Here is a 27,941-nt window from a genome sequence, read left to right as displayed (position 1 = left end):
AGTGCACTGAAGTTCACTTTCATGGTGGTTGTATGTGTGATATGCTTTGAGTACCACAGCCCACCATCACTGTGTGAAATTAGACTTTTTTTTCTCCCTGTGGTTGATGGCCGTGGGGGAGGGATATTGTTTCTGGGAGGACAGCTGATTGTTTACCAGGGCACTCTGTAAACACTCCTTCCTCTCTTGAAACTGACACTTGCGAAGGGAGCCCTGTGAGTGTGTGGGTTGCTAGGATGGTCTGGACTCGACGGGAGTCTGGAGTGTGTGGTGGCCTCTGTTGTGGTCTGAGGTTCACCACAGCCTCAGAACTGGCAACCCCAGCATTGCAGCCTCAGAACTGGCAACCCCAGCATTGCAGCCTCAGAACTGGCAAACCCAGCATTGCAGCCTCAGAACTGGCAACCCCAGCATTGCAGCCTCAGAACTGGCAACCCCAGCATTGCAGTCTTGGAACTGGCAACCCCAGCATTGCAGCCTCAGAACTGGCAACCCCAGCATTGCAGCCTCAGAACTGGCAACCCCAGCATTGCAGTCTTGGAACTGGCAACCTGCAGCAGCCCTGGCATTGACTACCCCTAACCAAGCTGTGGCGCGTTCCTCTCTCCCATGGGCATTTGTGTTTTAATTCCCTACCAACGAGACTCTCTCTCTCTCTCTTCTCTCTCTCTCAACGTACTGTGTATCATGCCACTCACTCTGACATCAAGTAATTTAACTATGTTGAAGCAAATATGACCCCTGACTTCTGAATCTTAACAATGCCCAGCACGAAATAACAATGATGCTAGAACACCTGTTACTGTTTTTTTCTTTCATTCATTTGAATTTGCATTTAAGAACTGCAGAACCGCAGCACTCACTGATTTTTAATTGGTTTAAAGGCCTGCTCCGTAATCCGAAAAACAACAGATAAAATATGTTAGAATACAGGACACAACATCCGTATGTTGTAGGACCAGTGGTGTAAAGTACTTAAATAAAAATATTTTAAAGTACTACTTAAGTAGTTTTGGGGGGTATCTACTGTACACTTTACTTGACTATTTATATGTTTGATTACTTTTACTTTTTCTTCACTATATTCCTTAAGAAAATATTGTACTTAGTACTCCATACATTTTCCTTGACACCGAAAAGTACTCATTACTTGCTTAGCAGGACAGGAAAATGCTCCAAATCAGGCACTTATCAAGATAACATCCCTGGTCATCCCTACTGCCTCTGATCTGGCGGACTCACTAAACACACATGCTTCATTTGCAAATTATGTCTGAATATTGGAGTGAGCCCCTGGTTATCCATACATTTTCAAAACAAGAAAATCTGGTTTGCTTAATATAAAGAATTTGAAATGATTAATACATGTACTTTTACTTTTGAAACTTAAGTATAATGTAGTAATTACATTTACTTTTGATACTTTAAGTATATTTTCAACCAAATATTTTTTTACTTTTACTCAAGTAGAATTTTACTGGGTGACTTTTACTTTTACTTGAATCCTTTTCTATTAAGGTATCTTTCATTTTTCTCAAGTATGACTAATTGGCTACTTTTTCCACCACTGTGTAGGACACAACAGCACTTGAGCAGTACAGGTAAATCCTGCCTGAGGGAACCATTGTCCTCAGCTAACTGTGGAGAGAGATATCTGAAAGAACATCTGTCATCATCTTTGAGAAGGGCAGTCTATACAAACACACACTCCCGTGCACACACACACACACACACCTGTCTACTGTAGACACACACATACTGTGTTCTAATGCTTGCTCGACTGTTTTTCCCGCGTTTGTACCGTAAAGATCACTCTTTTTGAATCGACAATGAGTAAAATGATATATGAATGTACTGTACTTACTTCTGGACACCCGCACCAGCTCCGAAACACTGAAGACTCCTGATTTGATGAAGCTGTCTTCCAAGTAAACTGCAGAAACAAAAACAAAGATAGACAATATATCAATACAATATATCAATCAAAACATTAAACCATATGCTTTGTGTTCTAGGAAGTTACATTCATAAGGATTTAAGCTGGTGATAAAGTAAGAAATCATTACTTGATTCCCTGCTTACTGCACACGGGACGAGCAAAAATTCTCGACCAAAATATCTCTGTAATAAAACTGAGCATCCTTCATCGACCCACCACCTGGTGGTTCTCTGTAGCTCAGTTGGTAGAGCATGGCGTTTGCATCACCAGGATTGTAGGTTTGATTCCCAGGGGCCACCCATACGTAAAATGTACGCACAGATAAAAAGCTAAATGCTGTATATAATATTTATTATATTAACACAGCTCCAGACTGAATACTGTCAATACTGAAAATACTGAAACATGGAGGCTTTGGAGTGCAATATGTATGGGGGCCAGAATGTAAGAAAAAAATCCCAGAGCCAATCGGTCAAGCCTGGTCCCAGATCAGTTTGTGCTGTTTATATACAGTTGAAGTTTACATACACTTAAGTTGGAGTCATTAAAACTCATTTTTCATCCACTCCACAAATGTCTTGTTAACAAACTATAGTTTTGGCAAGTCGGTTAGGACATCTACTTTGTGCATGACACAAGTCATTTTTCCAACAATTGTTTGCAGACAGATTATTTAACTTATTATTCATTGTGTCAAAAGTTTACACACACTAAGTTGACTGTGCCTTTAAACAGCTAGGACAATTCCAGAAAATGATGTCATGGCTTTAGAAGATTCTGATAGGCTAATTGACATCATTCGAGTCAATTGGAGGTGTACCTGTGGATGTATTTCAAAGCCTACCATCAAACTCAGTGCCTCTTTGCTTGACATCACGGGGGGAAAAAATGGTAGACCTCCACAAGTCTGGTTCATCCTTGGGAGCAATTTACAAATGACTGAAGGTACCATGTTCATCTGTACAAACAATGGTATGCAAGTATAAACAACTTGGGATCACGCAGCCGTCATACCGCTCAGGAAGGAGATGCGTTCTGTCCTAAAATACTTTGGTGCGAAAAGTGCAAATCAATCCCAGAACAACCTTGTGAAGATCTGGAGGAAACAGGTACAAAAGTATCTATATCCACAGTAAAACAAGTCCTATATCGACATAACCTGAAAGGCCGCTCAGCAAGGAAGAAACCACTGCTCCAAAACCACCATAAAAAAGCCAGACTACAGTTTGCAATTGCACATGGGGACAAAGATCGTACTTTTTGGAGAAATGTTCTCTGGTCTGATGAAACAAAAATAGAACTGTTTGGCCATAGTGACCATCCCAACCGTGAGGCACAGGGGTGGCAGCATCATATTGTGGGGGTGCTTTGCTGCAGGAGGAGCTGATGCACTTCACAAAATAGAGGGCATCATGAGGATGGAAAATTATGTGGATATATTGAAGCAACACCTCAAGACATCAGTCAGGAAGTTAAATGGGTCTTCCAAATGGGTCTTCCAAATCGACAATGACCCCAAGCATACTTCCAAAGTTGTGGCAAAATGGCTGAAGGACAACAAAGTTAAGGTATTGGAGTGGCCATCACAAAGCCCTGACCTCAATCCTATAGAACATTTGTGGGCAGAACTGAAAAAACGTGTGCGAGCAAGGAGGCCTACCAACCTGACTCAGTTACACCAGCTCTGTCAGGAGAAATGGGCCAAGCTTCTGAACTCTGTCTGCTGAGAGACCGCTTCGGTCTCCTTCGGTCTGCAGGTTGTATAACTTTTTCATTACATTTCATTACATTTCATTATAGTACAACGGTCTGATTTGTCTAATCTTAGCAATTTCTTCTTAGCTAGCTACATAGCCGTCGTTGTATCAAAGATAATTGCGTAATTATCGTATTTCGTCGTCCTCCTATCTGCCCAACACGTTCACCGTCTACCGTAGCACTGTAGTAACTATCACACTCAACTGAACGACTTGATTAGTGTAGTGTTAGCTAGCTACATAGTTGTCTTTGCTGTCTTCGTATCCAAGATAATTGTGTAGTTTAGAGCGTGGAGTCTTAGAGTGATAATTGCGTTATTAGTATTTTTCGTGCTCCTCCTACCGTAGCACTGTAGTAACTATCACTCAACTATCTGCCTAGCAGCTAGCCAGCTAGCATACGTTCACCTGCTACCGTAGCACTGTAGTAACTATCACACTCAACTGAACGACTTGATTAGTGTAGTATTAGCTAGCTACATAGTTGTCTTTGCTGTCTTCGTATCCAAGATAATTGTGTAGTTTAGAGTGTGTAGTCTTAGAGTGATTATCTTAATTTACCGAGGTTAGCTAGCCAGCTATTTTGTCGTCCTTAACGTAGGAGACACTCCTAGCTAGCCAACAGCCAGCCAACGTCTACTGAATAGAACTTTCGCATTCCGGTCGCATTCCGCTTCGCTCCACAGGTAGTATCACATTTTCATTTCATTTCATTACAGTCCCAACGGTGTGATTTGTTTGATCGTAGCTAGCTACATAGCTAGCTACATAGCCGTCTTTGTTTCAAAGATAATTGTGTAGTCTAGAGCGATTTTCTAGGTTAGCTAGCCAGCTATTGTCGTTCTCCTAACGCAACGTAACGTAACCAACACTGCTAGCTAGCCAGCTAGCCCCGAATAGCAGCATTGTAGAAACTTCACACTCAACGGAACGACTTGATTAGGGTAGTGTCAACAACGCAGCTAGCCTACCTCAGCAGTACTGTATCATTTTAATCATTTTAGTCAATTAGATTCTTGCTACGTAAGCTTAACTTTCTGAACATTCGAGACGTGTAGTCCACTTGTCATTCCAATCTCCTCTGCATTAGCGTAGCCTCTTCTCTAGCCTGTCAACTATGTGTCTGTCTATCCCTGTTCTCTCCTCTCTGCACAGACCATACAAACGCTCCACACCGCATGGCCGCGGCCACCCTAATCTGGTGGTCCCAGCGCGCACGACCCACGTGGAGTTCCAGGTCTCCGGTAGCCTCTGGAACTGCCGATCTGCGGCCAACAAGGCAGAGTTCATCTCAGCCTATGCCTCCCTCCAGTCCCTCGACTTCTTGGCACTGACGGAAACATGGATCACCACAGACAACACCGCTACTCCTACTGCTCTCTCTTCGTCCGCCCACGTGCTCTCGCACACCCCGAGAGCTTCTGGTCAGCGGGGTGGTGGCACCGGGATCCTCATCTCTCCCAAGTGGTCATTCTCTCTTTCTCCCCTTACCCATCTGTCTATCGCCTCCTTTGAATTCCATGCTGTCACAGTTACCAGCCCTTTCAAGCTTAACATCCTTATCATTTATCGCCCTCCAGGTTCCCTCGGAGAGTTCATCAATGAGCTTGATGCCTTGATAAGCTCCTTTCCTGAGGACGGCTCACCTCTCACAGTTCTGGGCGACTTTAACCTCCCCACGTCTACCTTTGACTCATTCCTCTCTGCCTCCTTCTTTCCACTCCTCTCCTCTTTTGACCTCACCCTCTCACCTTCCCCCTACTCACAAGGCAGGCAATACGCTCGACCTCATCTTTACTAGATGCTGTTCTTCCACTAACCTCATTGCAACTCCCTCCAAGTCTCCGACCACTACCTTGTATCCTTTTCCCTCTCGCTCTCATCCAACACTTCCCACACTGCCCCTACTCGGATGGTATCGCGCCGTCCCAACCTTCTTCTCTCTCTCCCCGCTACTCTCTCCTCTTCCATCCTATCATCTCTTCCCTCTGCTCAAACCTTCTCCAACCTATCTCCTGATTCTGCCTCCTCAACCCTCCTCTCCTCCCTTTCTGCATCCTTTGACTCTCTATGTCCCCTATCCTCCAGGCCGGCTCGGTCCTCCCTCCCGCTCCGTGGCTCGACGACTCATTGCGAGCTCACAGAACAGGGCTCCGGGCAGCCGAGCGGAAATGGAGGAAAACTCGCCTCCCTGCGGACCTGGCATCCTTTCACTCCCTCTCTACATTTTCCTCCTCTGTCTCTGCTGCTAAAGCCACTTTCTACCACTCTAAATTCCAAGCATCTGCCTCTAACCCTAGGAAGCTCTTTGCCACCTTCTCCTCCCTCTTGAATCATCCTCCCCCCCTCCTCCTCTCTGCAGATGACGTCAACCATTTTGAAAAGAAGGTCGACGACATCCGATCCTCGTTTGCTAAGTCAAACGACACCGCTGGTTCTGCTCACACTGCCCTACCCTGTGCTCTGACCTCTTTCTCCCTCTCTCTCCAGATGACATCTCGCGTCTTGTGACGGCCGGCCGCCCAACAACCTGCCCGCTTGACCCTATCCCCTCCTCTCTTCTCCAGACCATCTCCGGTGACCTTCTCCCTTACCTCACCTCGCTCATCAACTCATCCCTGACCGCTGGCTACGTCCCTCCCGTCTTCAAGAGAGCGAGAGTTGCACCCCTTCTGAAAAAACCTACACTCGATCCCTCCGATGTCAACAACTACAGACCAGTATCCCTTCTTTCTTTTCTCTCCAAAACTCTTGAACGTGCCGTCCTTGGCCAGCTCTCCCGCTATCTCTCTCAGAATGACCTTCTTGATCCAAATCAGTCAGGTTTCAAGACTAGTCATTCAACTGAGACTGCTCTTCTCTGTATCACGGAGGCGCTCCGCACTGCTAAAGCTAACTCTCTCTCCTCTGCTCTCATCCTTCTAGACCTATCGGCTGCCTTCGATACTGTGAACCATCAGATCCTCCTCTCCACCCTCTCCGAGTTGGGCATCTCCGGCGCGGCCCATGCTTGGATTGCGTCCTACCTGACAGGTCGCTCCTACCAGGTGGCGTGGCGAGAATCTGTCTCCTCACCACGCGCTCTCACCACTGGTGTCCCCCAGGGCTCTGTTCTAGGCCCTCTCCTATTCTCGCTATACACCAAGTCACTTGGCTCTGTCATAACCTCACATGGTCTCTCCTATCATTGCTATGCAGACGACACACAATTAATCTTCTCCTTTCCCCCTCTGATGACCAGGTGGCGAATCGCATCTCTGCATGTCTGGCAGACATATCAGTGTGGATGACGGATCACCACCTCAAGCTGAACCTCGGCAAGACGGAGCTGCTCTTCCTCCCGGGAAGGACTGCCCGTTCCATGATCTCGCCATCACGGTTGACAACTCCATCGTGTCCTCCTCCCAGAGCGCTAAGAACCTTGGCGTGATCCTGGACAACACCCTGTCGTTCTCAACTAACATCAAGGCGGTGGCCCGTTCCTGTAGGTTCATGCTCTACAACATCCGCAGACTACGACCCTGCCTCACACAGGAAGCGGCGCAGGTCCTAATCCAGGCACTTGTCATCTCCCGTCTGGATTACTGCAACTCGCTGTTGGCTGGGCTCCCTGCCTGTGCCATTAAACCCCTACAACTCATCCAGAACGCCGCAGCCCGTCTGGTGTTCAACCTTCCCAAGTTCTCTCACGTCACCCCGCTCCTCCGCTCTCTCCACTGGCTTCCAGTTGAAGCTCGCATCCGCTACAAGACCATGGTGCTTGCCTACGGAGCTGTGAGGGGAACGGCACCTCAGTACCTCCAGGCTCTGATCAGGCCCTACACCCAAACAAGGGCACTGCGTTCATCCACCTCTGGCCTGCTCGCCTCCCTACCACTGAGGAAGTACAGTTCCCGCTCAGCCCAGTCAAAACTGTTCGCTGCTCTGGCCCCCCAATGGTGGAACAAACTCCCTCACGACGCCAGGACAGCGGAGTCAATCACCACCTTCCGGAGACACCTGAAACCCCACCTCTTTAAGGAATACCTAGGATAGGATAAAGTAATCCTTCTCACCCCCCCTTAAAAGACCTAGATGCACTATTGTAAAGTGGCTGTTCCACTGGATGTCATAAGGTGAAAGCACCAATTTGTAAGTCGCTCTGGATAAGAGCGTCTGCTAAATGACTTAAATGTAAATGTAAAAGCTTGTGGAAAGCTACCTGAAACGTTTGACCCAAATTAAACAATTTGAAGACAATGCTACCAAATTCTAATTGAGTGTGTGTGTAAACTTCTGACCCACTGGGAATGTGAAGAAAGAAATAAAAGCTGAAATAAATCATTCTCTCTACTATTATTCTGACATTTCACATTCTTAAAATAAAGTGGTGATCCTAACTGTCCTAAGACAGGGAATTTTTACTAGGATTAAATGTCAGGAATTGTGAAACTGAGTTTAAATGTATTTGGCTAAGGTGTATGTAAACTTCCGACTTCAACTGCATTTGTCACGCCAATGACCATAGTGAGTCGGCACTACAGCACAAAGTAGATCTGGGACCAGGCTATCCAGACAGACATGTCACTGACTCCCAGAATTACTTTGACATTTCATCCTTTGATGTTCTGAGGAGGACCATTGGGTGTGCCAACTACAAAGGGGGAAGGCGTGAGTCTAGATTTCGATTGGCAGCTACATGCACTTTCTTCCTCCTAATGTCTCAACACAAGCCAGCGGGCGTCCCAGAGAAGGGAAGGGAACTGTGCCACTGTAGAGGAAGCATCTAGGGAGGCCCTCCCAGGGTCTGAGTCATTGGCTCAACGTTTGCTCAACGTTGTTTGACTTGGCAGCGAAACGCACACCCAGGGCAGGCAAAACCTGCTCTTTAGGAATGGACCTAATTACGTTCTCTCTCTATTTTCATTCCTGGCCCGTGATGACATAGTCCAGGTCAGTCCAGGAGAGCAGCAACAGGCTGCCGGAGATTATTTGGAGCGGCAGCCATTTTGTTTGGCTAGCTAGCAGACTGGCTAGCCAATTTAGCTCAGCTATCCAACCCTTCTTGGCAAGGAAGACAACTATGGCCTCAGACTTCCATTAGTGTACTACAGAGGAGCACATAAAGTGGTCTAGCCTCCATGTTTCACAATCTTTTTTTGTCTCTTACATGCAGGAAGTATTGTAAGTAGCTGACAGCACCATCATTATGAGATACCATACGTACATTCAGATGGGTGTAATCTGCATATCTGCCAAACTATTTTACAACAAAATGTTCCAGGTGAGAGCATAGATTATATACAAAGATACATATTTCTGCTATGGACCTGACACAAAAAGAGCACTGCTATAAACAGATACCACAGTAATCATTCTACCAGGTGAGGATATACTATATACAGTACAGAGAGGGGACTGGGAACTATAGTGCTATGATTGACAGCACAGAGGTTGGAGGACAGTGACAGTCAATTTCAGGTACATACCTGGAGGGTTGTTGCCTGGCTCATTGTTACTGGGACTTCCTGACTGCTGTGCGTCTGTAACACAGATATAAAACCATACTTCAATTGTGAACCTGAGATCATGAAATACCAGAAAAGGTCATTAAAGTTCAGCACTCTTCTATCAATTGAAGTAATTCAAATGAGCTTGATTGGAATTCATGTAAACCACCCAGTGTTGCCAAAGCAATAGGAGGACATGTCCAAAGTACCCTGAATGTCACAGGTGGCCAAAAACAAACAAGCAAGGTGCTGTTAAAGATCTGATTTCATCTCAAACTAGACACAATATCAACTGGAGTCTACACAGAGTATGGTGATTATATAACGAATGCTCTGCAGCTTCCTTAGTTTGTGTCTGAGATTTTTATTTTCATATTTCTGCGGACGTGTCAGTCCTGACAGACCAAGCCAGATGTGCGCTGATATACAGTACCAGTCAAAAGTTTGGACACCTACTCATTCAAGGGTTTTTGATAGTCCCACTAAGAGCAAACCAGATGGCATGGCGTATCGCTGCAGACATGCTGGTTAAGTGTGCCTAGAATTCTAAATAAATCACAGACAGTGTCACAAGCAAAGCACCCCCACACCATCACACCTCCTCCTCCATACTTCACGGTAGGAACCACACATGCGGAGATCATCCGTTCACCTAATCTGCGTCTCACAAAGACACGGCAGTTGGAACCAGAAATCTAACATTTGGACTCATTAGAACAGAGGACAGATTTCCACCGGTCTAATGTCCATTGCTCGTGTTTCTTTGCCCAAGCAAATCTCTTATTATTATTGGTGTCCTTTAGTAGTAGTTTCTTTGCAGCAATTCGACCATGAAGGCCTGATTCACGCAGTCTCCTCTGAACAGTTGATGTTGAGATGTGTATGTTACTTGAATTATGTGAAGCATTTATTTGGGCTGCAATTTCTGAGGCAGGTAACTCTAATGAATTTATCCTCTGCAGCAGAGGTAACTCTGGTTATTTCTTTCCTGTGGCGGTCTTCATGAGAGCCAGTTTCATCATAGCGCTTGATGGTTTTTGCGACTGCACTTGAAGAAACTTTCAAAGTTCTTGAAATGTTCCTCATTGACTGACCTTCATGTCTTAAAGTAATGATGGACTGTCATTTCTCTTTGCTTATTTGAGCTGTTCTTGCCATAATATGGACTTCGTTTTTTACCAAATAGGGCTATCTTCTGCCCTACCTTGCCCTACCTTGTCACAACACAACTGATTGGCTCAAACGTTTTAAGAAGGAAATAAATTCCACAAATTAACTTTTAACAAGGCACACCTGTTATTTGAAATGCATTCCAGGTGACTACCTCATGAAGTTGGTTGAGAGAATGCCAAGAGTGTGCAAAGCTGTTATCAAGGCAAAGGGTGACTACTTGGAAGAATCTAAAATCTTAAATATATTTTGGTTACTACATGATTCCATGTGTTATATCATAGTTTTGATGTCTTCACTATTATTCTACAACGTATAAAATAGTAAAAATAAAGATAAACCTTTGAGTGAGTAGGAGTGTTTAAACTTTTAACTGGTATTATATATAATAGAGTAAAAAGCCTTCAGCTGGGGTGGAAAGAGGCAATAAGACAAGGTAAAAAATACGAGGTAAAGTGTTATCCTGACCTGCACACAAAGACTGGTTGATTCTGGCTGTCTTTTTACAGGGCTTGGGTTAGGGAGAACATGGCGTGTCTCTGCCTCGTGCTGCCCTGCCTGGCCCTGGGAGAAGCATGCATATAGCACACGCAACGGGTGGGGGATAAGCTCTGAAACATGTCAGGAATTCTCCCCATAAGGTAGCGCCTACCCTAGCCTAACCACGTGGTTCCTCTGATTGATGTTGTTACCTTACAGCACCTTTGGGAGGAGGATAAGCTGGCGTTCCTCAGCCGTTGCCGTGCTCGTTAGTCACCGCCAACCACCAGAGGCCATTTGAGTATCGTCTCCCAACCGTCACGCAACACGAACAGATATTCAAACGATGCTCACAAGCACCTGGCTTTTAACATAAACACGAGTCCAGGGGTACTCGAGTACTATTTGAGAAGGTCCGGTAACTCAAATTTCCTAGGTGGCAAAGGTCCGGATGGATATTGTCATTTATTGGTGCAGTAACAAACCTCCACCTCGCAACCCATGGGACCCCAAACTGTTCACACCCCTCTTGTTGGCAGAGAGAAAATGTTGCAGTTTTAAAGCTAATTTCTGGTAATTCTACACACTGAGCATGGGGAACAGATTTTTGTTGTTATTGCCATTTTAAAGATAATTTCCTACTATTCTACACATTTTTCCATGTCTTATGTGTTTATATGATACCAGGATTGCAGTCAGGCCAAGTGTTTTTTCTTGGGGGGGGGGGGGGGGGCGCAGTCCATATTGACCCCGTTCTGGGTCCGGATCCAGACTGCGGGCCTCCAGTTGAGTATGGAAGCACTACACCATATCATATACAATAAACAATAGGTCCACAGATGAAAAGTAGCTCCAAAGAGCTTACTTAAATTTCCCCAAAACAGCAGTACCTCTCCACACTACACACCACTATTCCCTATAAAACCCACATGTAGCATCGGCCTATCAGAGTCGGGCAATATCAGCGTCACTGACACCCAAAGAACATATGGAAGAGAAGGAGAGGAGGACCCCCCCTTCCCCCTTTCCTTCCTTCCCTCCCTCTACCAACCCCCACTTCAACCAACCATACAGGGAAACAAAACAAATCAAATAAAATGTTATTGGTCGCCTACACATATTTAGCAGATGTTAGTGCGGGTGTAGCGAAATACTTGTGTTCCTAGCTCCTACAGCGCAGTAAACAGTACAACATTGAATGGCTGGGCTGTGTTTGACTTGAGTTCCATAAGGTTTTACTGTACCACAGCCACCCCCACGTGTTCCTCCTGTGCTTGATGTATGAGCTATGCACAATGAGAACCACAGGGTTGTGATATGATCTACGCCTTAAATGCAGAGTGAGGAACAGAGGCGGGAGACGGCTGAACTCAGATAGCCTCGCCTTGCAACAACACTCCTTTTCCTGCTGCTGAGACTTCCCTCTCTCATAAGCTCCATTTCAGAGGTTCAAAAAAAGGAGAGAGAGAGAGATAGAGAGAGAAAGAGGAATAGAGAGAGAGAAGAAAAATTTGAAGAAAAAACGTTGAGAGATTTATTCGCTCCCCACCCCCTCTAAATTTGACCATTAAACAGCACTGCAAAAACGGAATGTTCTTGGCCGCGGCTCAACAATGACAAAGTAGGGCGGGAACAACACCACCATACGTTAAGTAAAAAAATCCACCCTTATGTTTAACCGTGAATAGTCACAACTTTGAGCTCTCTTTACAGGATACAGAGGACACAAGGGAAGTCTGTTGTTGATAGCTTGCTCTCTTTTCGATGCCTAAGTTGGCTACTTTGTTAGCGTGTCTGGTTTGTTGGCTTGTAAGACACAATTTTTCGGGAAAATAAATTACTCTCTGGATGGAAATTCACATGATTTCAGTAAAAACTGTATGGTGCTATTGACTTCACAGGCACATCACGTGTGCACATTTGTCATTTGTCATATTTTCTAATGAGATACAATTATATTTCTATACATATGAACAAAAATATATACGCAACATGTAAAGTGTTGTTTAGATGTTTTGTGAGCTGAAAGAAAATCTCCCAGAAACGTTCCATACGCAAAAAAATATTATTTCTCTCAGATTTGGTGCACAAATTTGTTTACATCCCTGTTAGTGAGCATTTGCCAAGCTAACCCATCCACCTGACAGGTGCGGCATATCAAGAAGCTGATTAAACAGCATGGTCATTACACAGGTGCACCTTGTGCTGGGGACAATAAAAGGCGACTCTAAAATGTGCAGTTTTGTCACACAACACAATGCCACAGATGTTTGGAGGGAGCATGCAATTGGCACGCTGACTGCAGGAACGTCCACCAGAGCTTTTGCCAGAGAATTGAATGTTCATTTCTCAACCATAAGTCACCTCCAATGTTGTTTTAGAGAATTTGGCAATACGTCCAACCGGCCTCACAACCACAGACCGTGTTACCAAGCCAGCTCAGGACCTCCACATTTGGCTTCTTTACCTGCAGGATCGTCTGAGGGGGGAAGGGGTGCTAAGGAGTATTTCCGTATTTAATAAAGCCCTTTTGTGGGGAAAAACATATTTTGATTGGCTGGGCCCTGGCTCCCCAATAGGTGGACCTGGCTCCCCAATAGGTGGACCTGGCTCCCAAGTGGGTAGGCCTATGCCCTCCCAGGCCAACCCATGGCAGCACCCCTGACCAGTCATGTGAAATCCATAGATTAGGACCTAATGAATGTATTTCTAGTGACTGATTTCCATATATGAACTGTAACTCAGTGAAATCTTTGAAATTGTTGCATGTTGAGTTTATATTTTTGTTCAGTGTATGTTACATGCCACATTCAAGGGCTTTTGTGCCAATGGTTTGTGTGGAACAACGTCCCTACAGTAATGTGATGGCAAGTGGAACCTCCCACTTTCTTCCTCCCTGCCACCCTGGCACTTCCCACCCTCATGCCACTTTCAGACCCATCCATCAGTCTAGTTACAACTGCCAACTATTGCCCTCTCCCAGGAGAGAGAGAAAGAGAGAGACAGGCGAGGAGGGAGACAGATAGATGAGAGAAAGAGGGAGGGTGAGAAAGAGTTGAAGATGAGAGAGGGAGACAGATAGATGAGAGAAAGAGGGAGGGTGAGAGAGAGAGAGAGAGAGAGAGAGAGAGAGAGAGAGAGAGAGAGAGAAAACACAATTAGACCCAACCAAATCATGAGAAAACAAAAAGATAATTACTTGACACATTGGGAAGAATTAACAAAAAACAGAGCAAACTAGAATGCTATTTGGCCCTAAACAGAGAGTACACAGTGACAGAATACCTGACCACTGTGACTGAGCCAAACTTAAGGAAAGCTTTGACTATGTACAGATTCAGTGATCATAGCCCTGCTATTGAGAAAAGTCGCCGTAGGCAGACCTGGCTCTCAGGAGAAGACTCCACACTGCCCACAAAATGCCCACAAAATGAGGTGGAAACTGAGCTGCACTTCCTATCCTCCTGCCAAATGTATGACCATATTAGAGACACATATTTCTCGCAGATTACACAGACCTTTGTGAGAGAGAGAAGGTGGGAAGCTGGTTTGTCTAACCTGGAACAGACCATTGTGAGAGAACAGGCAAAAGACCAGATGGTCATGGTAATTAAAGAAGCCAGCCAGCTGAAGTAGAAGCAGCATCTTCTCTCTGCTTCCCTACAGTCCAACTGGAGCCACCTGGAAGAGTTGAGAGGGAATCCAGGCATATGGCATCTTCTGTCTGTCAACCCCTCTCAGAGGCATGAGGGAGCCCTATAATCTGAGAGCTGGAAAACCCCTGGCATCGCATACATCACAAGAACCCAGTTATTCTTGCGTGTGTTGTACAATTGTATGCTGTGTAAATTTAAGTCTGCATGCAAGAAATAAACTGTCTGAGACAGAAATGAGAAGAGGGGTGAAGACTTCCCGTCACAGAAAACACCTCCTATCTGCATCCAAAGGTGCATCAAACCTTCCAAATGGAGACCAATCCAAGACCAATCCATTCGTCTTAAAATAAACTTCAGTAACCCGTGAATAAACAGTGTGGTCTCGGTCTGTGAGGTAGGTCTCTGGCTCTGACTCTGCCCTGAGAGTTTGGCAAGGCCCTGATCACAACACAACATACCAGGGACACACAGCCTCGCTCCAAAAACAACATTTCTTGGCACCTCTCCGTCCCTGTCACTTGTTTAAACAAACAAACAAACTGGGCCCTCGAAGGAGGAGAAAGGAAAGCTAAACATAGGTTTTTAGGATCTTGGCTGTGACTTGACTGAGGAGGACAGAGGAATGACAGGTTGGGATTGTTGGGTATGGGATTGTTGGGACATGTACTGACTTTGTTTCATACCTTCCGTTTTGACACAACAATGATCATAACACTTATTTCATATTTTGAATGCTTCTTTTACTTTCTCTCTCTCTCTCTCTCTCTCTCTCTCTCTCTCTCTCTCTCACTCACTCACTCACTCACTCACTCACTCTCTCTCTCTCACTCACTCACTCACTCACTCACTCACTCACTCACCACTCACCACTCACCACTCACTCACTCACTCACTCACTCACTCACTCACTCACTCACTCACTCACTCACTCACTCTCTCACACTTTCGCTCTCTCATAATGCGTCACCTGCCTGGATATTATAAACACTCTGACAATCTTTTGCACCCACCTTCTTCTAGTTTGGCATGATACCCTAAAACCTAAGTCCAGGCCCTACCCTCACCCCCCTTAACCACACGGTGCATATTAAACCAGTCACATACTTTTACAAACTTTCTTTCTCACTCGCTGCGGTGCATCCATTTGATCCCACAAACACGCACACTCTCTCACACACACACACACACACACACACACGCACGCACGCACACACACACACACACACACACACACACACACATCCCACAGCACACACACACTCTCACACACACACACACACACATCCCACAGCACACACACACTCTCACATACACACACATGCCACAGCACACACACACTCTCACATACACACACATCCCACAGCACACGCACACTCTCACATACACATACACACACATCCCACAGCCCACACACACACTCTCACATACACACACATCCCACATACCACGCACACTCTTACATACACACACATCCCACAGCACACACACATCCCTGAGCACACACACACTTTTACATACACACATGCTCGCTGCAGATGCATACCACCGTCGACATTTCAGAGGGAAGAGAGAAGCCGTCTGGCAGCCATTTTAGAGTGGTGCAGCTGGGGTCTGTGCACATGTAAAGCTGTGGCTGCCAGAGGCATGGGTCCCGAGCCAAGATGCATCTCTGCGGCTGAGGGAGAGAGGGCGGGAGAAGAGAGGGGAGAGAAAGGCGTAGAAATATATCCTAATTACAGCACCGCTCAGGCCGTAATGTTTCAACAATACAGCTGTGTGCAGTGTAAATATTTAACATGGCCACACTTTCCATCCCTGTTCTGCATTACTTTGGCTGAGGAGCAAGCCGTTAGGGGGGTAGGCAAACTGTCAATCTGCCTGTCTATCTGTATGTCTATCTGTCTGTCCTGGTGTACATAGCCGTAGTGTCTGTGTATATGTGTGTGTGTGTGGTAGGGGGGGGGGGGTGTGTGTTGTTAACAGGCTTTTTCCCGTGTCTTCCTCTGCTCCTGGTTTCTATCATTCACAGCTTAGCCATGATGACCTCATCATTGTGGGCCCGGTTCCAACACCGGCAGATCCTAGTTCTCTCTCAAATGTTGCTCTACCACTGCATTTATCTCTGTCTCTGGGTCTGTAAGAGTATCTCTTATCTTTTGTCTCTTCTCTTGTCTGCCTACATGTATCTCTCTCTCTGTATCGGGATCTGTATCAATTCTTATCTAGACAGTATTGTATTGAATAGTATACATTTTCCTTTCCACTTCTAAATCTTTGTCTACATCTAACCTGGTATCTTTCAATCCTCCACTCTTTTCCTGTCACTTTTTCTCTCATCTTAGTGGCCCCCTCTCTCTCAATCTCTCTGTCACTCCCACTCCCTTTCTTTCTCGCCCCTTCTCTCTCTCTCACCCCTTCTCTCTCTCCATCTCCTTCTCTTTCTCGCCCCTTCTCTCTCTCCCTCTCCTTCTCTTTCTCACCCCTTCTCTCTCTCCCTCTCCCTCTCTTTCTCGCCCCTTCTCTCTCTCCCTGTCTTTCGTGCCCCTCCTCTCTCTCTCCCTCTCTTTCTCGCCCATTCTCTCCCTCTCCCTGCCTCATTTTGTTGACTAAACAAATTGGCCTTTATCGGAGACAGCCGCAACCCAAACATGCCAAACAAAAGATAGGGCAAGGAAATCTGCCCAGAAAAGTAATAGCAGTTGGCAGTATTAATGGTATTATAAGCAATTTAAATTACTTCACAATGCACATTGTTTACAATAATAATAATAATATGCCTTTAATTTGTTACATTCACTGCTAAAATTGACTAAATTTGACCGCCAAGATATTTTATGTAAAAAATGCGACTGGTGGTCCTCAAGAGCTTTTGACTCCGGAACGGAAAATGTTGGGAACCGCTGACCTAGACAGCATGGGTGATGAAACAAGCCCACACAAACGCAACTACATTTTCTTTATATCGACTGCAGACATGGTACAAAAAAATCCTGTCTAGGAACACATTTTAGGGTTGTGGGACAACGAGGGTAAAGTTGAAAAGACTGAAGGAACAATGACATTTAGCCTTTTTTATTCCACTGAGAGACACCACAGACTTGTTTAATTGGATAAGAGTGGCACACACACACACACACACACGCACGCACACACACACAAACACACACGCACAGTGAGACAGTGGGACTGTCATGTTTTGAGACGTAGGAATCAAGTGTCAGACAGACAGGGTCAGATCAGAACAATCAGTAGAGGAGGAGGAGGAGGGGGGGTGAGGAGGAGGAGGAGGAGGGGGAGATGGAGGAGGAAGAGGGGGGTCCATACAACTTTCAGCCTGTAACACAGAACGAAAGCATTCACAGATAGCTATGGTCTGTGTGTGTGTGTGTGTGTGTGTGTGTGTGTGTGTGTGTGTGTGTGTGTGTGTGTGTGTGTGTGTGTGTGTGTGTGTGTGTGTGTGTGTGTGTATGTGTGTGTGTGTGCGCCCTCTGGGGAAGAAGAGGCATGCATGCTAATGACACTGGAGAGCAGGTCTCCTTTCTCTTTCACTTTTTTTGGGACTCAATGCTGTCTGGTCCATGAACTCTCACGGGGGTGAAAAGAGGAGCGCTTTTACAGCGTCCGAGAAAACAGACTTCTCATTCAGGTCAACAAACAGTGTGGCATCGCCCACATTAATTCCAGAGAGGTACGGGAAGAATGGCTGAATCGACTGACACATCATTAGTGAGGATAGGCTAGGCCAGGGGAAAAAGAGAGCGAGAGACAGAGGAGAGAGAGAGAGAGAGAGAGAGAGAGAGAGAGGGACTTTGGAATAAAAAGAGATGAGAGATAGAGAGGAGAGACAGGGTACAGAGAGGAGAGACATGGTACAGAGAGGAGAGACAGGGTACAGAGAGGAGAGACAGGGTACAAGAGGAGAGACAGGGTACAGAGAGGAGAGACAGGGTACAGAGAGGAGAGACAGGGTACAGAGAGGAGAGACAGGGTACAGAGAGGAGAGACAGGGTACAAGAAGAGAGACAGGGTACAGAGAGGAGAGACAGGGTACAGAGAGGAGAGACAGGGTACAAGAAGAGAGACAGGGTACAGAGAGGAGAGACAGGGTACAGAGAGGAGAGACAGGGTACAGAGAGGAGAGACAGGGTACAGAGAGGAGAGACAGGGTACAGAGAGGAGAGACAGGGTACAAGAAGAGAGACAGGGTACAGAGAGGAGAGACAGGGTACAGAGAGGAGAGACAGGGTACAGAGAGGAGAGCGTGGGCATATACATGTATGTGCGTGCATGCCCACATATACTCATTCACGTATGCACATACACATGCATGTGGACTGCTGACATATGCACGAATACACACATGCATACACACACAAACACTATGAAATTACACACAGATAAACACACTACAAACTTACAATAAACACAGAAAGCCTGTTAAGTGTTAGACATGTGCACGTACATAGACAAACACACACACACACAAAAACAAACACACACACATGCATACACACGTTGTGCCCTGTTCCATGGCAACGCCTCCAGCCATGCAAGACATAACCTGACAATGACATGGCTACAGTAACATGACTTCACGTCCCAATCCTACTACTAAGGTTCTGTCATAGACATTCTACAACTAGATCAGGCATTCACTTACGCTAGTACTTTTCTATATAGATATTCTACAACTAGATCAGTCATTCACTTACACTAATACTTTTCTATATAGATATTCTACAACTAGATCGGGCATTCACTTACAACTTACATAATGGAGCTTAAAATGATAATGATTAACAGAACATTTACCACCTTGACTTAGTGTAAAGCCAGCATAAAGGCCCTAACCTTAACCTCTCTCTCAAACAATACTGCACTGAAGAGCACAAACACATATCACAATATGTTGGTTCTAGGCTGTTCGTAAAAACAAACGTAAACCTATGATGTCCCAACAATGTACCCATCAGCACGAGCGTTAAAACAACAGATTGATTTTGGTATGCATCGGACACACAATTTGCTCTGTTGTCACTTCATTTATGTCTGAGGTGGCATTTGCCCGCTGCCCAAGCTGCCTGTCCTGGAGTGGAATAATGGGTTGAGTGGTGAGGAGGTTGATGTCACTTTCTACAAAACCAGGAGGAGCCATCTTTGGCTGGTCCACGGGTCCACTTTTATATGTGGCGGAGGGAGGGAAGGGTGAGACTATAGTTTAATTATGCATGCGTGTTTTTAATTCATGGTGGTGGTGGTGGTGGGAGAGGGGTTTTGTGGGCGAGGACCAATGACATTCCACCGTAGCCCCTCTCCTCATTCTACCTCTCTCTGTCTCGTCCTCTCACCAGTCCCGGGGCTGCGTGGGCTAATGAGGTGACACTCACCGTCTGGAGGCTAGCCAAAACAGTCCATTAACTCCTAACAAATAGTGAAGAGGATGATGAAGTAAGGGGGGTAGAGGTGAAACGGGAGGAAGAGGAGGAATGAGGAGGGAGAGACAGAGACAGAGAGACAGAGACAGAGAGAAAGACAGACAGACAGACAGACAGACAGACAGACAGACAGACAGACAGACAGACAGACAGACAGACAGACAGACAGACAGACAGACAGACAGACAGACAGAGAGGAAGAGAAGCTGAAGTCTGCTACTGGGGTGGTGTTTTGTAGTTGTGAATGAAGCCGCGGGGGTTTGGGGTGTGTGTGCGTGCGTGTGTGCAGGATGGTGGTGGTGCGTGGTAATGCGTGGCGGGATTGGTTCAATAGAGGCGGCGTTCCAGTGTTGGACTGCATGGGCCAGGGGGGTTGGGGGTTTTGGAAAGGGGCTGCTGCACAACACCACGGCAAAGAAAACCCACCCAGACAAACAGAACTTTGACAGAGTGGCTGTGTGATTCTGCTCTTTCATCCTTTCATCCCCCATCCATTCAACACCCCCCACACCCCTGTCTGATAATTATGAGACAAATGCACAGGTCCCCTGCTGATGAGTGGAATGGGAGCCCCACAGTGGAGGGTTCAAACCTGCTGCATGTTGTCTGGACTGGGAAAAGGAGAGAGGGAGAAAGAGAGAGAGAGCGAGAGAGAGAGAGCGAGAGAGAGAGAGAGAGAGAGAGAGAGGGGGGAGAGAGAGAGAGAGAGAGAGAGAGAGAGAGAGAGAGAGAGAGAGGGAGAAAGAGAGAGAGAGAGAGAGCGAGAGAGAGAGAGAGAGAGAGAGAGAGAGAGAGAGAGAGAGAGGGAGAAAGAGAGCGAGAGAGAGAGAGAGAGAGAGAGAGAGAGAGAGAGAGAGAGAGAGAGAGAGAGAGAGAGAGAGAGAGAGAGAGAGAGAGAGAGAGAGAGAGAGAGAGAGAGAGAGAGAGAGAGAGAGAGAGAGAGAGAGAGAGAGAGAGAGAGAGAGAGCGGGTGTAAAGTGATTTCTAGGGAAATTCCCCACTCTCCCAGGAAAATGACGGGTGGTAGTCGGGTAGATCTTCAGCTTTGACACACTAGACGGCAAAAAAGTTTTTGTTCCACAATGTATCTGGTTGGTTAGCCAGCTAATTTTCTCTAATCTCTCTTTCGTAACAGTATTATGTGAACATTCCTTCTAACAACATTCCAGGAAATCTATGTTTTAGGAAAACTCCAGGGGGATTGTTCAATCATGTTATCTCATCATAACCAAATGAGTACCAGACCAATTTTGTTTTTAAATGTATGTTGTGAGAACTGCAGTCAATTTAGTATTAATACCCACAAAACACCAGTCTCAACGTCAACAGTGAAGAGCCGACTCCAGGATGCTGGCTTTCTAGGCAGAGTTCCTCTGTCCAGTGTCTGTGTTCTTTTGCCCATCTTAATCTTTTATTTTTATTGGTCAGTCTGAGAGATGGATTTTTCTTTGCAACTATGCCTAGAAGGCCAGCATCCCGGAGTCGCCTCTTCACTGTTAACGTTGAGACTGGTGTTTTGAGGGTACTATTTAATGAAGCTGCCAGTTGAGGACGTGTGAGGCGTCTGTTTCTCAAACTAGACACTCTAATGTACTTGTCCTCTTGCTCAGTTGTGCATTGGGCCTCCCACTCCTCTTTCTATTCTGGATAGAGACAGTTTGCGCTGTTCTGTGAAGGGAGTAGTACACAGCGTTTAATGAGATCTTCAAAATATATTTGTCGCATGCGCCGAATTCAACAAGTGAAATGCTTACTTACAAGCCCTTAACCAACAATGCAGTTCAAGAAAGAGTTAGGGGTAAAGTGACTATGCATAGATGATAAACAGCGAGAAGCAGCAGTGTAAAAACAAATGGGGGACGGGGGCCGTACCACTGTTGTGTCGTCAGCAAACTTAATGATGGTGTTTGGCCACGCAGTCGTAGGTGAACAGGGAGTACAGGAGGGGACTAAGCACACACTCCTGAGGGGCCCCAGTGTTGGGTATGAGCGTGGCAGATGTATTGTTGGCTACCCTTACCACCTGAGGGCGACCCGTCAGGAAGACCAGGATCCAGTTGCAGAGGGAGGTGTTTAGTCCCACGGTCCTTAGCTTAGTAATGATCTTTGTGGGCACTATGGTGTTGAACGCTGAGCTGTAGTCCATTAACCGCATTCTCACATAGGTGTTCCTTTTGTCCAGGTCGGAAAGAGCAGTGTGGAGTGTGATTGAGATAGCATCATCTGTGGACCTGTTGGGGCGGTATGCGAATTGGAGTAGGTCTAGGGTATCCATGATGATGCTGTTGATGTGTGCCATGACCAGCCTTTCAAAGCACTTCATGGCTACCGAGTTCTAGAAGTTTTGGCAAATTTATTGAAATTCAAATACATAAATATCTAATTTACATAAGTATTCACACCCCTTAGTCAATACTTTGTAGAAGCATCTTTGGCAGCGATTACAGCTGTGAGTCTTTCTGGGTAAGTCTCTAAGAGCATTCCACACCAGACAACCATTTTCAGGTCTTGCCATATATTTTCAAGTAGATTTAAGTCAAAACTGTAACTCGGCCACTCAGGAACATTCACTGTCTTCTTGGTAAGCAACACCAGTGTAGATTTGGCCCTTTTTAGGTTATTGTCCTGCTGAAAGGTGAATTCATGTATAGTCGACCAATGTATGTTCAAAAGCACACTGAACCAGGCTTTCCTCTGTGCTTAGCTCAACTCTGTTTCTTTTTTATCCTGAAAAACTCCCCAGTCCTCAACGAAACAAAGAATACCCATAACATGATGCAGCCACCCCTATGCTTGAAAATATGAAGAGTGGTACTCAGTAATATGTTGTATTGGATTTGCATCAAACATAACACTTTTTATTTAGAACAAAATGTGAATTGCTTTTCCACATTTGTTGCAGTATTACTTTAGTGCCTTGTTGCAAACAGGATGCATGTTTTAGAATATTTGTATTCTGTAGAGGCTTCCCTATTTTCACTCTGTCAATTAGGTTATTATTGTGGAGTAATTACAATGTTGTTGATCCATCCTCAGTTTTCTCTTATCACAGCCAATGGCCTCATGGTGAAATCCCTGAGCTGTTTCCTCCCTCTTCGGCAACTGAGTTAGGAGGACACCTGTATCTTTGTAGTGACTGGCTTTATTGATACACCATCCAAAGTGTAATTAATAACATTTTAAAAAGAAAATACACATCTACCAATAGGTGCCCTTCTTTGCGAGGCATTAGAACATCTTCCTGGACTTGGTGGTTGAATCTGTGTTTGAAATTCTCTGCTCGACTCTGGGACCTTATTATTGCGCACAGAGTGAGCCCATGCAACATATTATGTGATGTGTTAAGCACATTTTTACACCTGAATTTATTTAGGCTTTGCCAAAACAGAGGAGTTGAATACCCAAATGACTCTTCAGATTAAAATGTTAAAATCATGCGGAAACATCTTTGAAAAACATAATTCCACTTTGATATTCAAATCAAATCAAACTTTATTTGTCACATGCGCCGAATACAACAAGTGTAGACCTTACCGTGAAATGCTTACTTACAAGCCCTTAACCAACAGTGCAGTTCAAGAAGAGTTATTATGGGGTAGTGTGTGTAGGCCAGTGACAAAAAAATCTCAATTGAATCCATTTGAAATTCCAGCTGTAACACAACATTTTGGGGGAAAAGTCAAAGGGTCTGAATACTTTCTGAAGGCACTGTGTTAGCGTTGATTTATTGGCATAATTTTGGAGCATAGTTAACTACTGTAAATGAAAGTTAGCTACTGTAAACTAAAGTTAACTACTGTAAATTAATGTTAGCTACTGTAAATGTTCCTCTCGGATGAAAATATAACCAAACACAATTCAGATCTCAGACACTTGGCCTGCGAATGGCTACTAACAGTACAGTGTCAAAAAATACTTGCAGACTTCATTTTGAATGGAGGATTCCATATCTTTATAACTCTGAACTCCAGCCAGCGACGAATGCCTGTGACTCCCACTAGCCAATGCTTACTACCGCGAGTCTTTGGCTGATGACTTGGAGAACGGAATCCCCACTTGCAGGAGAGGTGGGCAGTGCCAGTGGGAAGTGCCAGGGCAAGAGGGTGCCTCTCAGAGGGCAAGCATGGCCTCTCTCCAGCTGGGCGAGAGGCTACGAAGGAATTCTGCCCTCTGCCACCCTCACCCTGTGCCAATGACACAGATGTAAACACATATCCATACACACAACGCCAACGACCTCACACACCTTAATTACGATGTTGGATGAATTATTGGCTCATATAATTCCACATCTAAGGCAAGCCGGAGTGGCCTTGGTCCAAGACAGACAATGGAACAAAGCTGTGCACTCATTCAGACAGCTTTGCTGGCAGTGGTAACCATGTTTGGAACGAAGTGGTGTTTAATGTGTCATTACAAACATAAAAACAGACTACCAGCACTGCCAACAGATGTCGGCAAGGCAATTCTTTACTGCCATGACAAAACTTCAATACGGGAACAATGCCAGCAGGTGCAAATGAATACTTATTCATGTTTTTCTTCACACAACTGTGCTTCAGTGTTCCATCTTCAGTGTTCCATCTTCAGTGATCCATCTTCAGTGTTCCATCTTCAGTGTTCCATCTTCAGTGTTCCATCTTCAGTGATCCATCTTCAGTGTTCCATCTTCAGTGTTCCATCTTCAGTGATCCATCTTCAGTGATCCATCTTCAGTGTTCCATCTTCAGTGTTCCCAGCATGTGATTGAGATATGGATAAGTATTGTACTGGCTGAAAGCTAACAGGACATTTTGACGACGGCACATTACCTCGGAGATGGGCATCCCATGGAGATGGATCAACTAAATGCAGTGCTGTGGTGCTGGAACATCACAAATGTAAACGGTCCAGAGCTGTGTCTTGTGGTATACCATACTACCACCAAATGTCAACAGAGGGCTGGAGTCTGGTTTCCAATGTTTCCACCCCCTACCCAAACCATACGCCCAGTAATGTCCTCAGGTAAAGACTGTTAAAACCGCTCAACGATCCTAGTACCCTGCTCGGCTATAAGAGGACGACAGGCTGTGGAGTAGGTGTCATAAAAACGTCTGCATGCCGCATGGCCAGTAAAACCCTTCCTTTCCTGCTAATGAGCCCAAACATCGGAGCTAGCAAGACGTTGTTATGAACCCCATGCCAGGGCCGGGTTAAACCAATGCCAGCCACGATGATATAGGGAGAGGGGCTGTAAGGGAGGGGGGTTGGGTGGTTCCCAAGTAACGGTAACACACCTGGAACAAGGTTTTAGCAGGGGGTTAGGGCTGGGGGGAACTTGTGTTGCAACATATAAACACGTGTTGGTCAGAGGTGTTCAGCGCCATTTCTGAGTAACAGAAGCAAGCTGCAGTCCTGATACTGCAGGACTTTGAGATGGGCTCATTCGTTTTCACTGTAGGGTCATGCGGACTCGGAGCAGTCTGTCTTAGCAGACCAGAGCTGAGTGGTTGGAACAGTACACACCCTCACATATCTCAGGAGGAGCAACGATGGTGTTGCCCACCACAAGGTCAGAGTGATCTGGCAGGGTTCCAGAGGCAGCATAAAACCCCTCCTCCACACCTCATGGAGCTATCGCCTTGGGGAGCTCCCAAATGCACCGACAATCAATAATCAAACACACCAAACAACTTGAAGATATGGGTAACGGTACCCCACCTCCATCCTTAGAAAAATGCATGCACGCGCACGCACGCACACACACACACACAAACACACACACACACGCACTCGCACACACACGCACACACACACACACACACACACACACACACACACACACACACACACACACACACACACACACACACACACACACACACACACACACACACGTGAAGTGTTTGTATGAAGATTCCTGGCAACAACTAAAGGAAGCAAATCGTCCCAGTGCTCCCGAGGTCTCCTGGGGCAGCTTACATGGGCAACCGTTTGGGAGAAGGGAACCAACCGCTAAATTTATTCTGCCTGTATGAAAAGCCATAAACAATGGTATTTAAGAATTGGGGTTGCATGAATGCTACAGGGATATGGCTGTGTTGCGATTGTAAATGATGTACTGTATCTATAGGAAAATAATATAAGGATATACCTGTTAGACCTAACCCAGGGTAGGCATCATCACAGCCTGGCATAGCAAGTCCAGTCCTCCTCCTTCATGAGTCAAAATGACAAATATGTGAAAGTGTTTTGTTTCGCAGCACATCTTCTGGTGGACATTGTCAAAATACAGGGATGAAACCTAAAACAAAGATACCTGTCATGTGACCTAATTTGCCAGCGCCTTGAGAGGTGTTCATTATTAAGATTGTATAGTGGTGCCTTGAGAGGTGTTCATTATTAAGATTGTATAGTGGTGCCTTGAGAGGTGTTCATTATTAAGATTGTATAGTGGTGCCTTGAGAGGTGTTCATTATTAAGATTGTATAGTGGTGCCTTGAGAGGTGTTCATTATTAAGATTGTATAGTGGTGCCTTGAGAGGTGTTCTTTATTAAGATTGTATAGTGGTGCCTTGAAAGGTGTTCGTTATTAAGATTGTATAGTGGTGCCTTGAGAGGTCAACTGTTTGGTTTGGATGTGTCCTCATAATGCTGTTTCACTCTTTCCCACGAGGCTCCCAATTTTGTAGTCTCTCAAAAATATTCACACGGATGACAGCAAAAGCAGGCCGCCATTTTACAGTAACATGAAACGGTAGAACTTGGCCTAAATATCTATTTTACAGTAACATGGAACTGCAGAACTGAGCCTAAATATCACACTCATTTTTTCCATCATTTGAAAAATCTGGAATTTCCCTCTTTCGCCACTTCCCCCCTTTCCTCCACCTTTCCCTCCCCTCCTTCCCCGGTGCTCTTTCCTACACTTCCTCCAGTTTGCTAGGATAGTCCACCCAGCCTGATGATGGGGGTCTTTACACCCAGCTGTGTATGCATGTGCGTTTGTGTGTAAGGGGGGGGTGTATGTGTGTGTGTATGTGTATGTATGTGTGTATGCGTGGTGTTTGTGTGTGTGTGTACATATATGTGTGTGCTTGGTGTTTGTGGGGGTTTGTGTGTGTATATGTGTGTGCGCGTGGGGGAGAGGAGGGGTTGTGTGTGTATGTGTATTTGTGTGTGTGTGGGGGGGAGGGGTTGTGTGTGTGTGTGTGTGTGTGGGGGGTTGTGTGTATGTGTGTGTGTGTGTGTGTGTGTGTGTGTGTGTGTGTGTGTGTGTGTGTGTGTGTACATTGTTAGACATGACCACCTTGTTGACCTGATGGCTAGCGAGGTCAGACAAGTGGTCTCACAAACAGCACACATGCATAAACATTATTGTGTAAGGTGAGGCTGGTTTGATGTTGATGATTATGTGTTTTCCTGTGGGCTAAATACAACAGATATTGTTGTTTTTGGGGGAGGCCATGGGGAGGTGTTAATTTTGGAAGTGGGCTGCTCATTGGACGGCTACATGGATTGGGTGGATGTACTAGCTGGTGGCTCTGATATTTGTCAGTCTCGGCCATTCACACAGGCAGTGTGTGGCCTCCAGTGTGTGGCCTTGCAGTGCGTGGCCTCCAGATTTCGGACCTGACAAAAACTAGCAATTGGCTAGCAATTGGCTAAGTACTGCTCTGTTTCAGTTGGCGTGGGCAGCCAGGCTGTTTGGAGATGGAGGTGCTTTCTGTACCCTTGAGTGCCATGTAGACAGGGACCTGAGCAACCAGGCCGAGAGGGGCAAGACAGGGGAAAGTAGCCCTGGGTGTCACTGTTTGAGTAGATCTGTGTTCTCCTGGGTCTGATTCCCTCATCACCCCTCCCCGTCGCAATCTAGCGAGCCCCTCAGAAGACAATTTATTTTTTTATTTTTTTTATTTCACCTTTATTTAACCAGGTAGGCTAGTTGAGAACAGGTTCTCATTTGCAACTGCGACCTGGCCAAGATAAAGCAGAGCAGAGTGAACAGACAACACAGAGTTACACATGGAGTAAAC

General features: G+C 45.7%; 1 protein-coding gene across 1 annotated transcript in view; it reads right to left on the bottom strand.

Moving 5' to 3' along the window:
* Window positions 1-27,941, bottom strand: part of LOC115133563 (nuclear factor 1 B-type-like) — a 105,667-nt gene that overhangs the window by 42,209 nt on the left and 35,517 nt on the right. Inside the window, 2 exon segments of the mRNA XM_029666945.2 lie at window positions 1,865-1,933; window positions 9,165-9,218. Coding sequence (XP_029522805.2) covers window positions 1,865-1,933; window positions 9,165-9,218 — 123 coding nt within the window.

Source organism: Oncorhynchus nerka, linkage group LG8 (assembly GCF_034236695.1).
Source record: "Oncorhynchus nerka isolate Pitt River linkage group LG8, Oner_Uvic_2.0, whole genome shotgun sequence".
Classification (NCBI taxonomy): Eukaryota; Metazoa; Chordata; class Actinopteri; order Salmoniformes; family Salmonidae; genus Oncorhynchus; species Oncorhynchus nerka.
The sequence above is the reverse complement of the archived record's forward strand: the minus strand, read 5'-3'. Positions and strand labels throughout refer to the sequence as shown.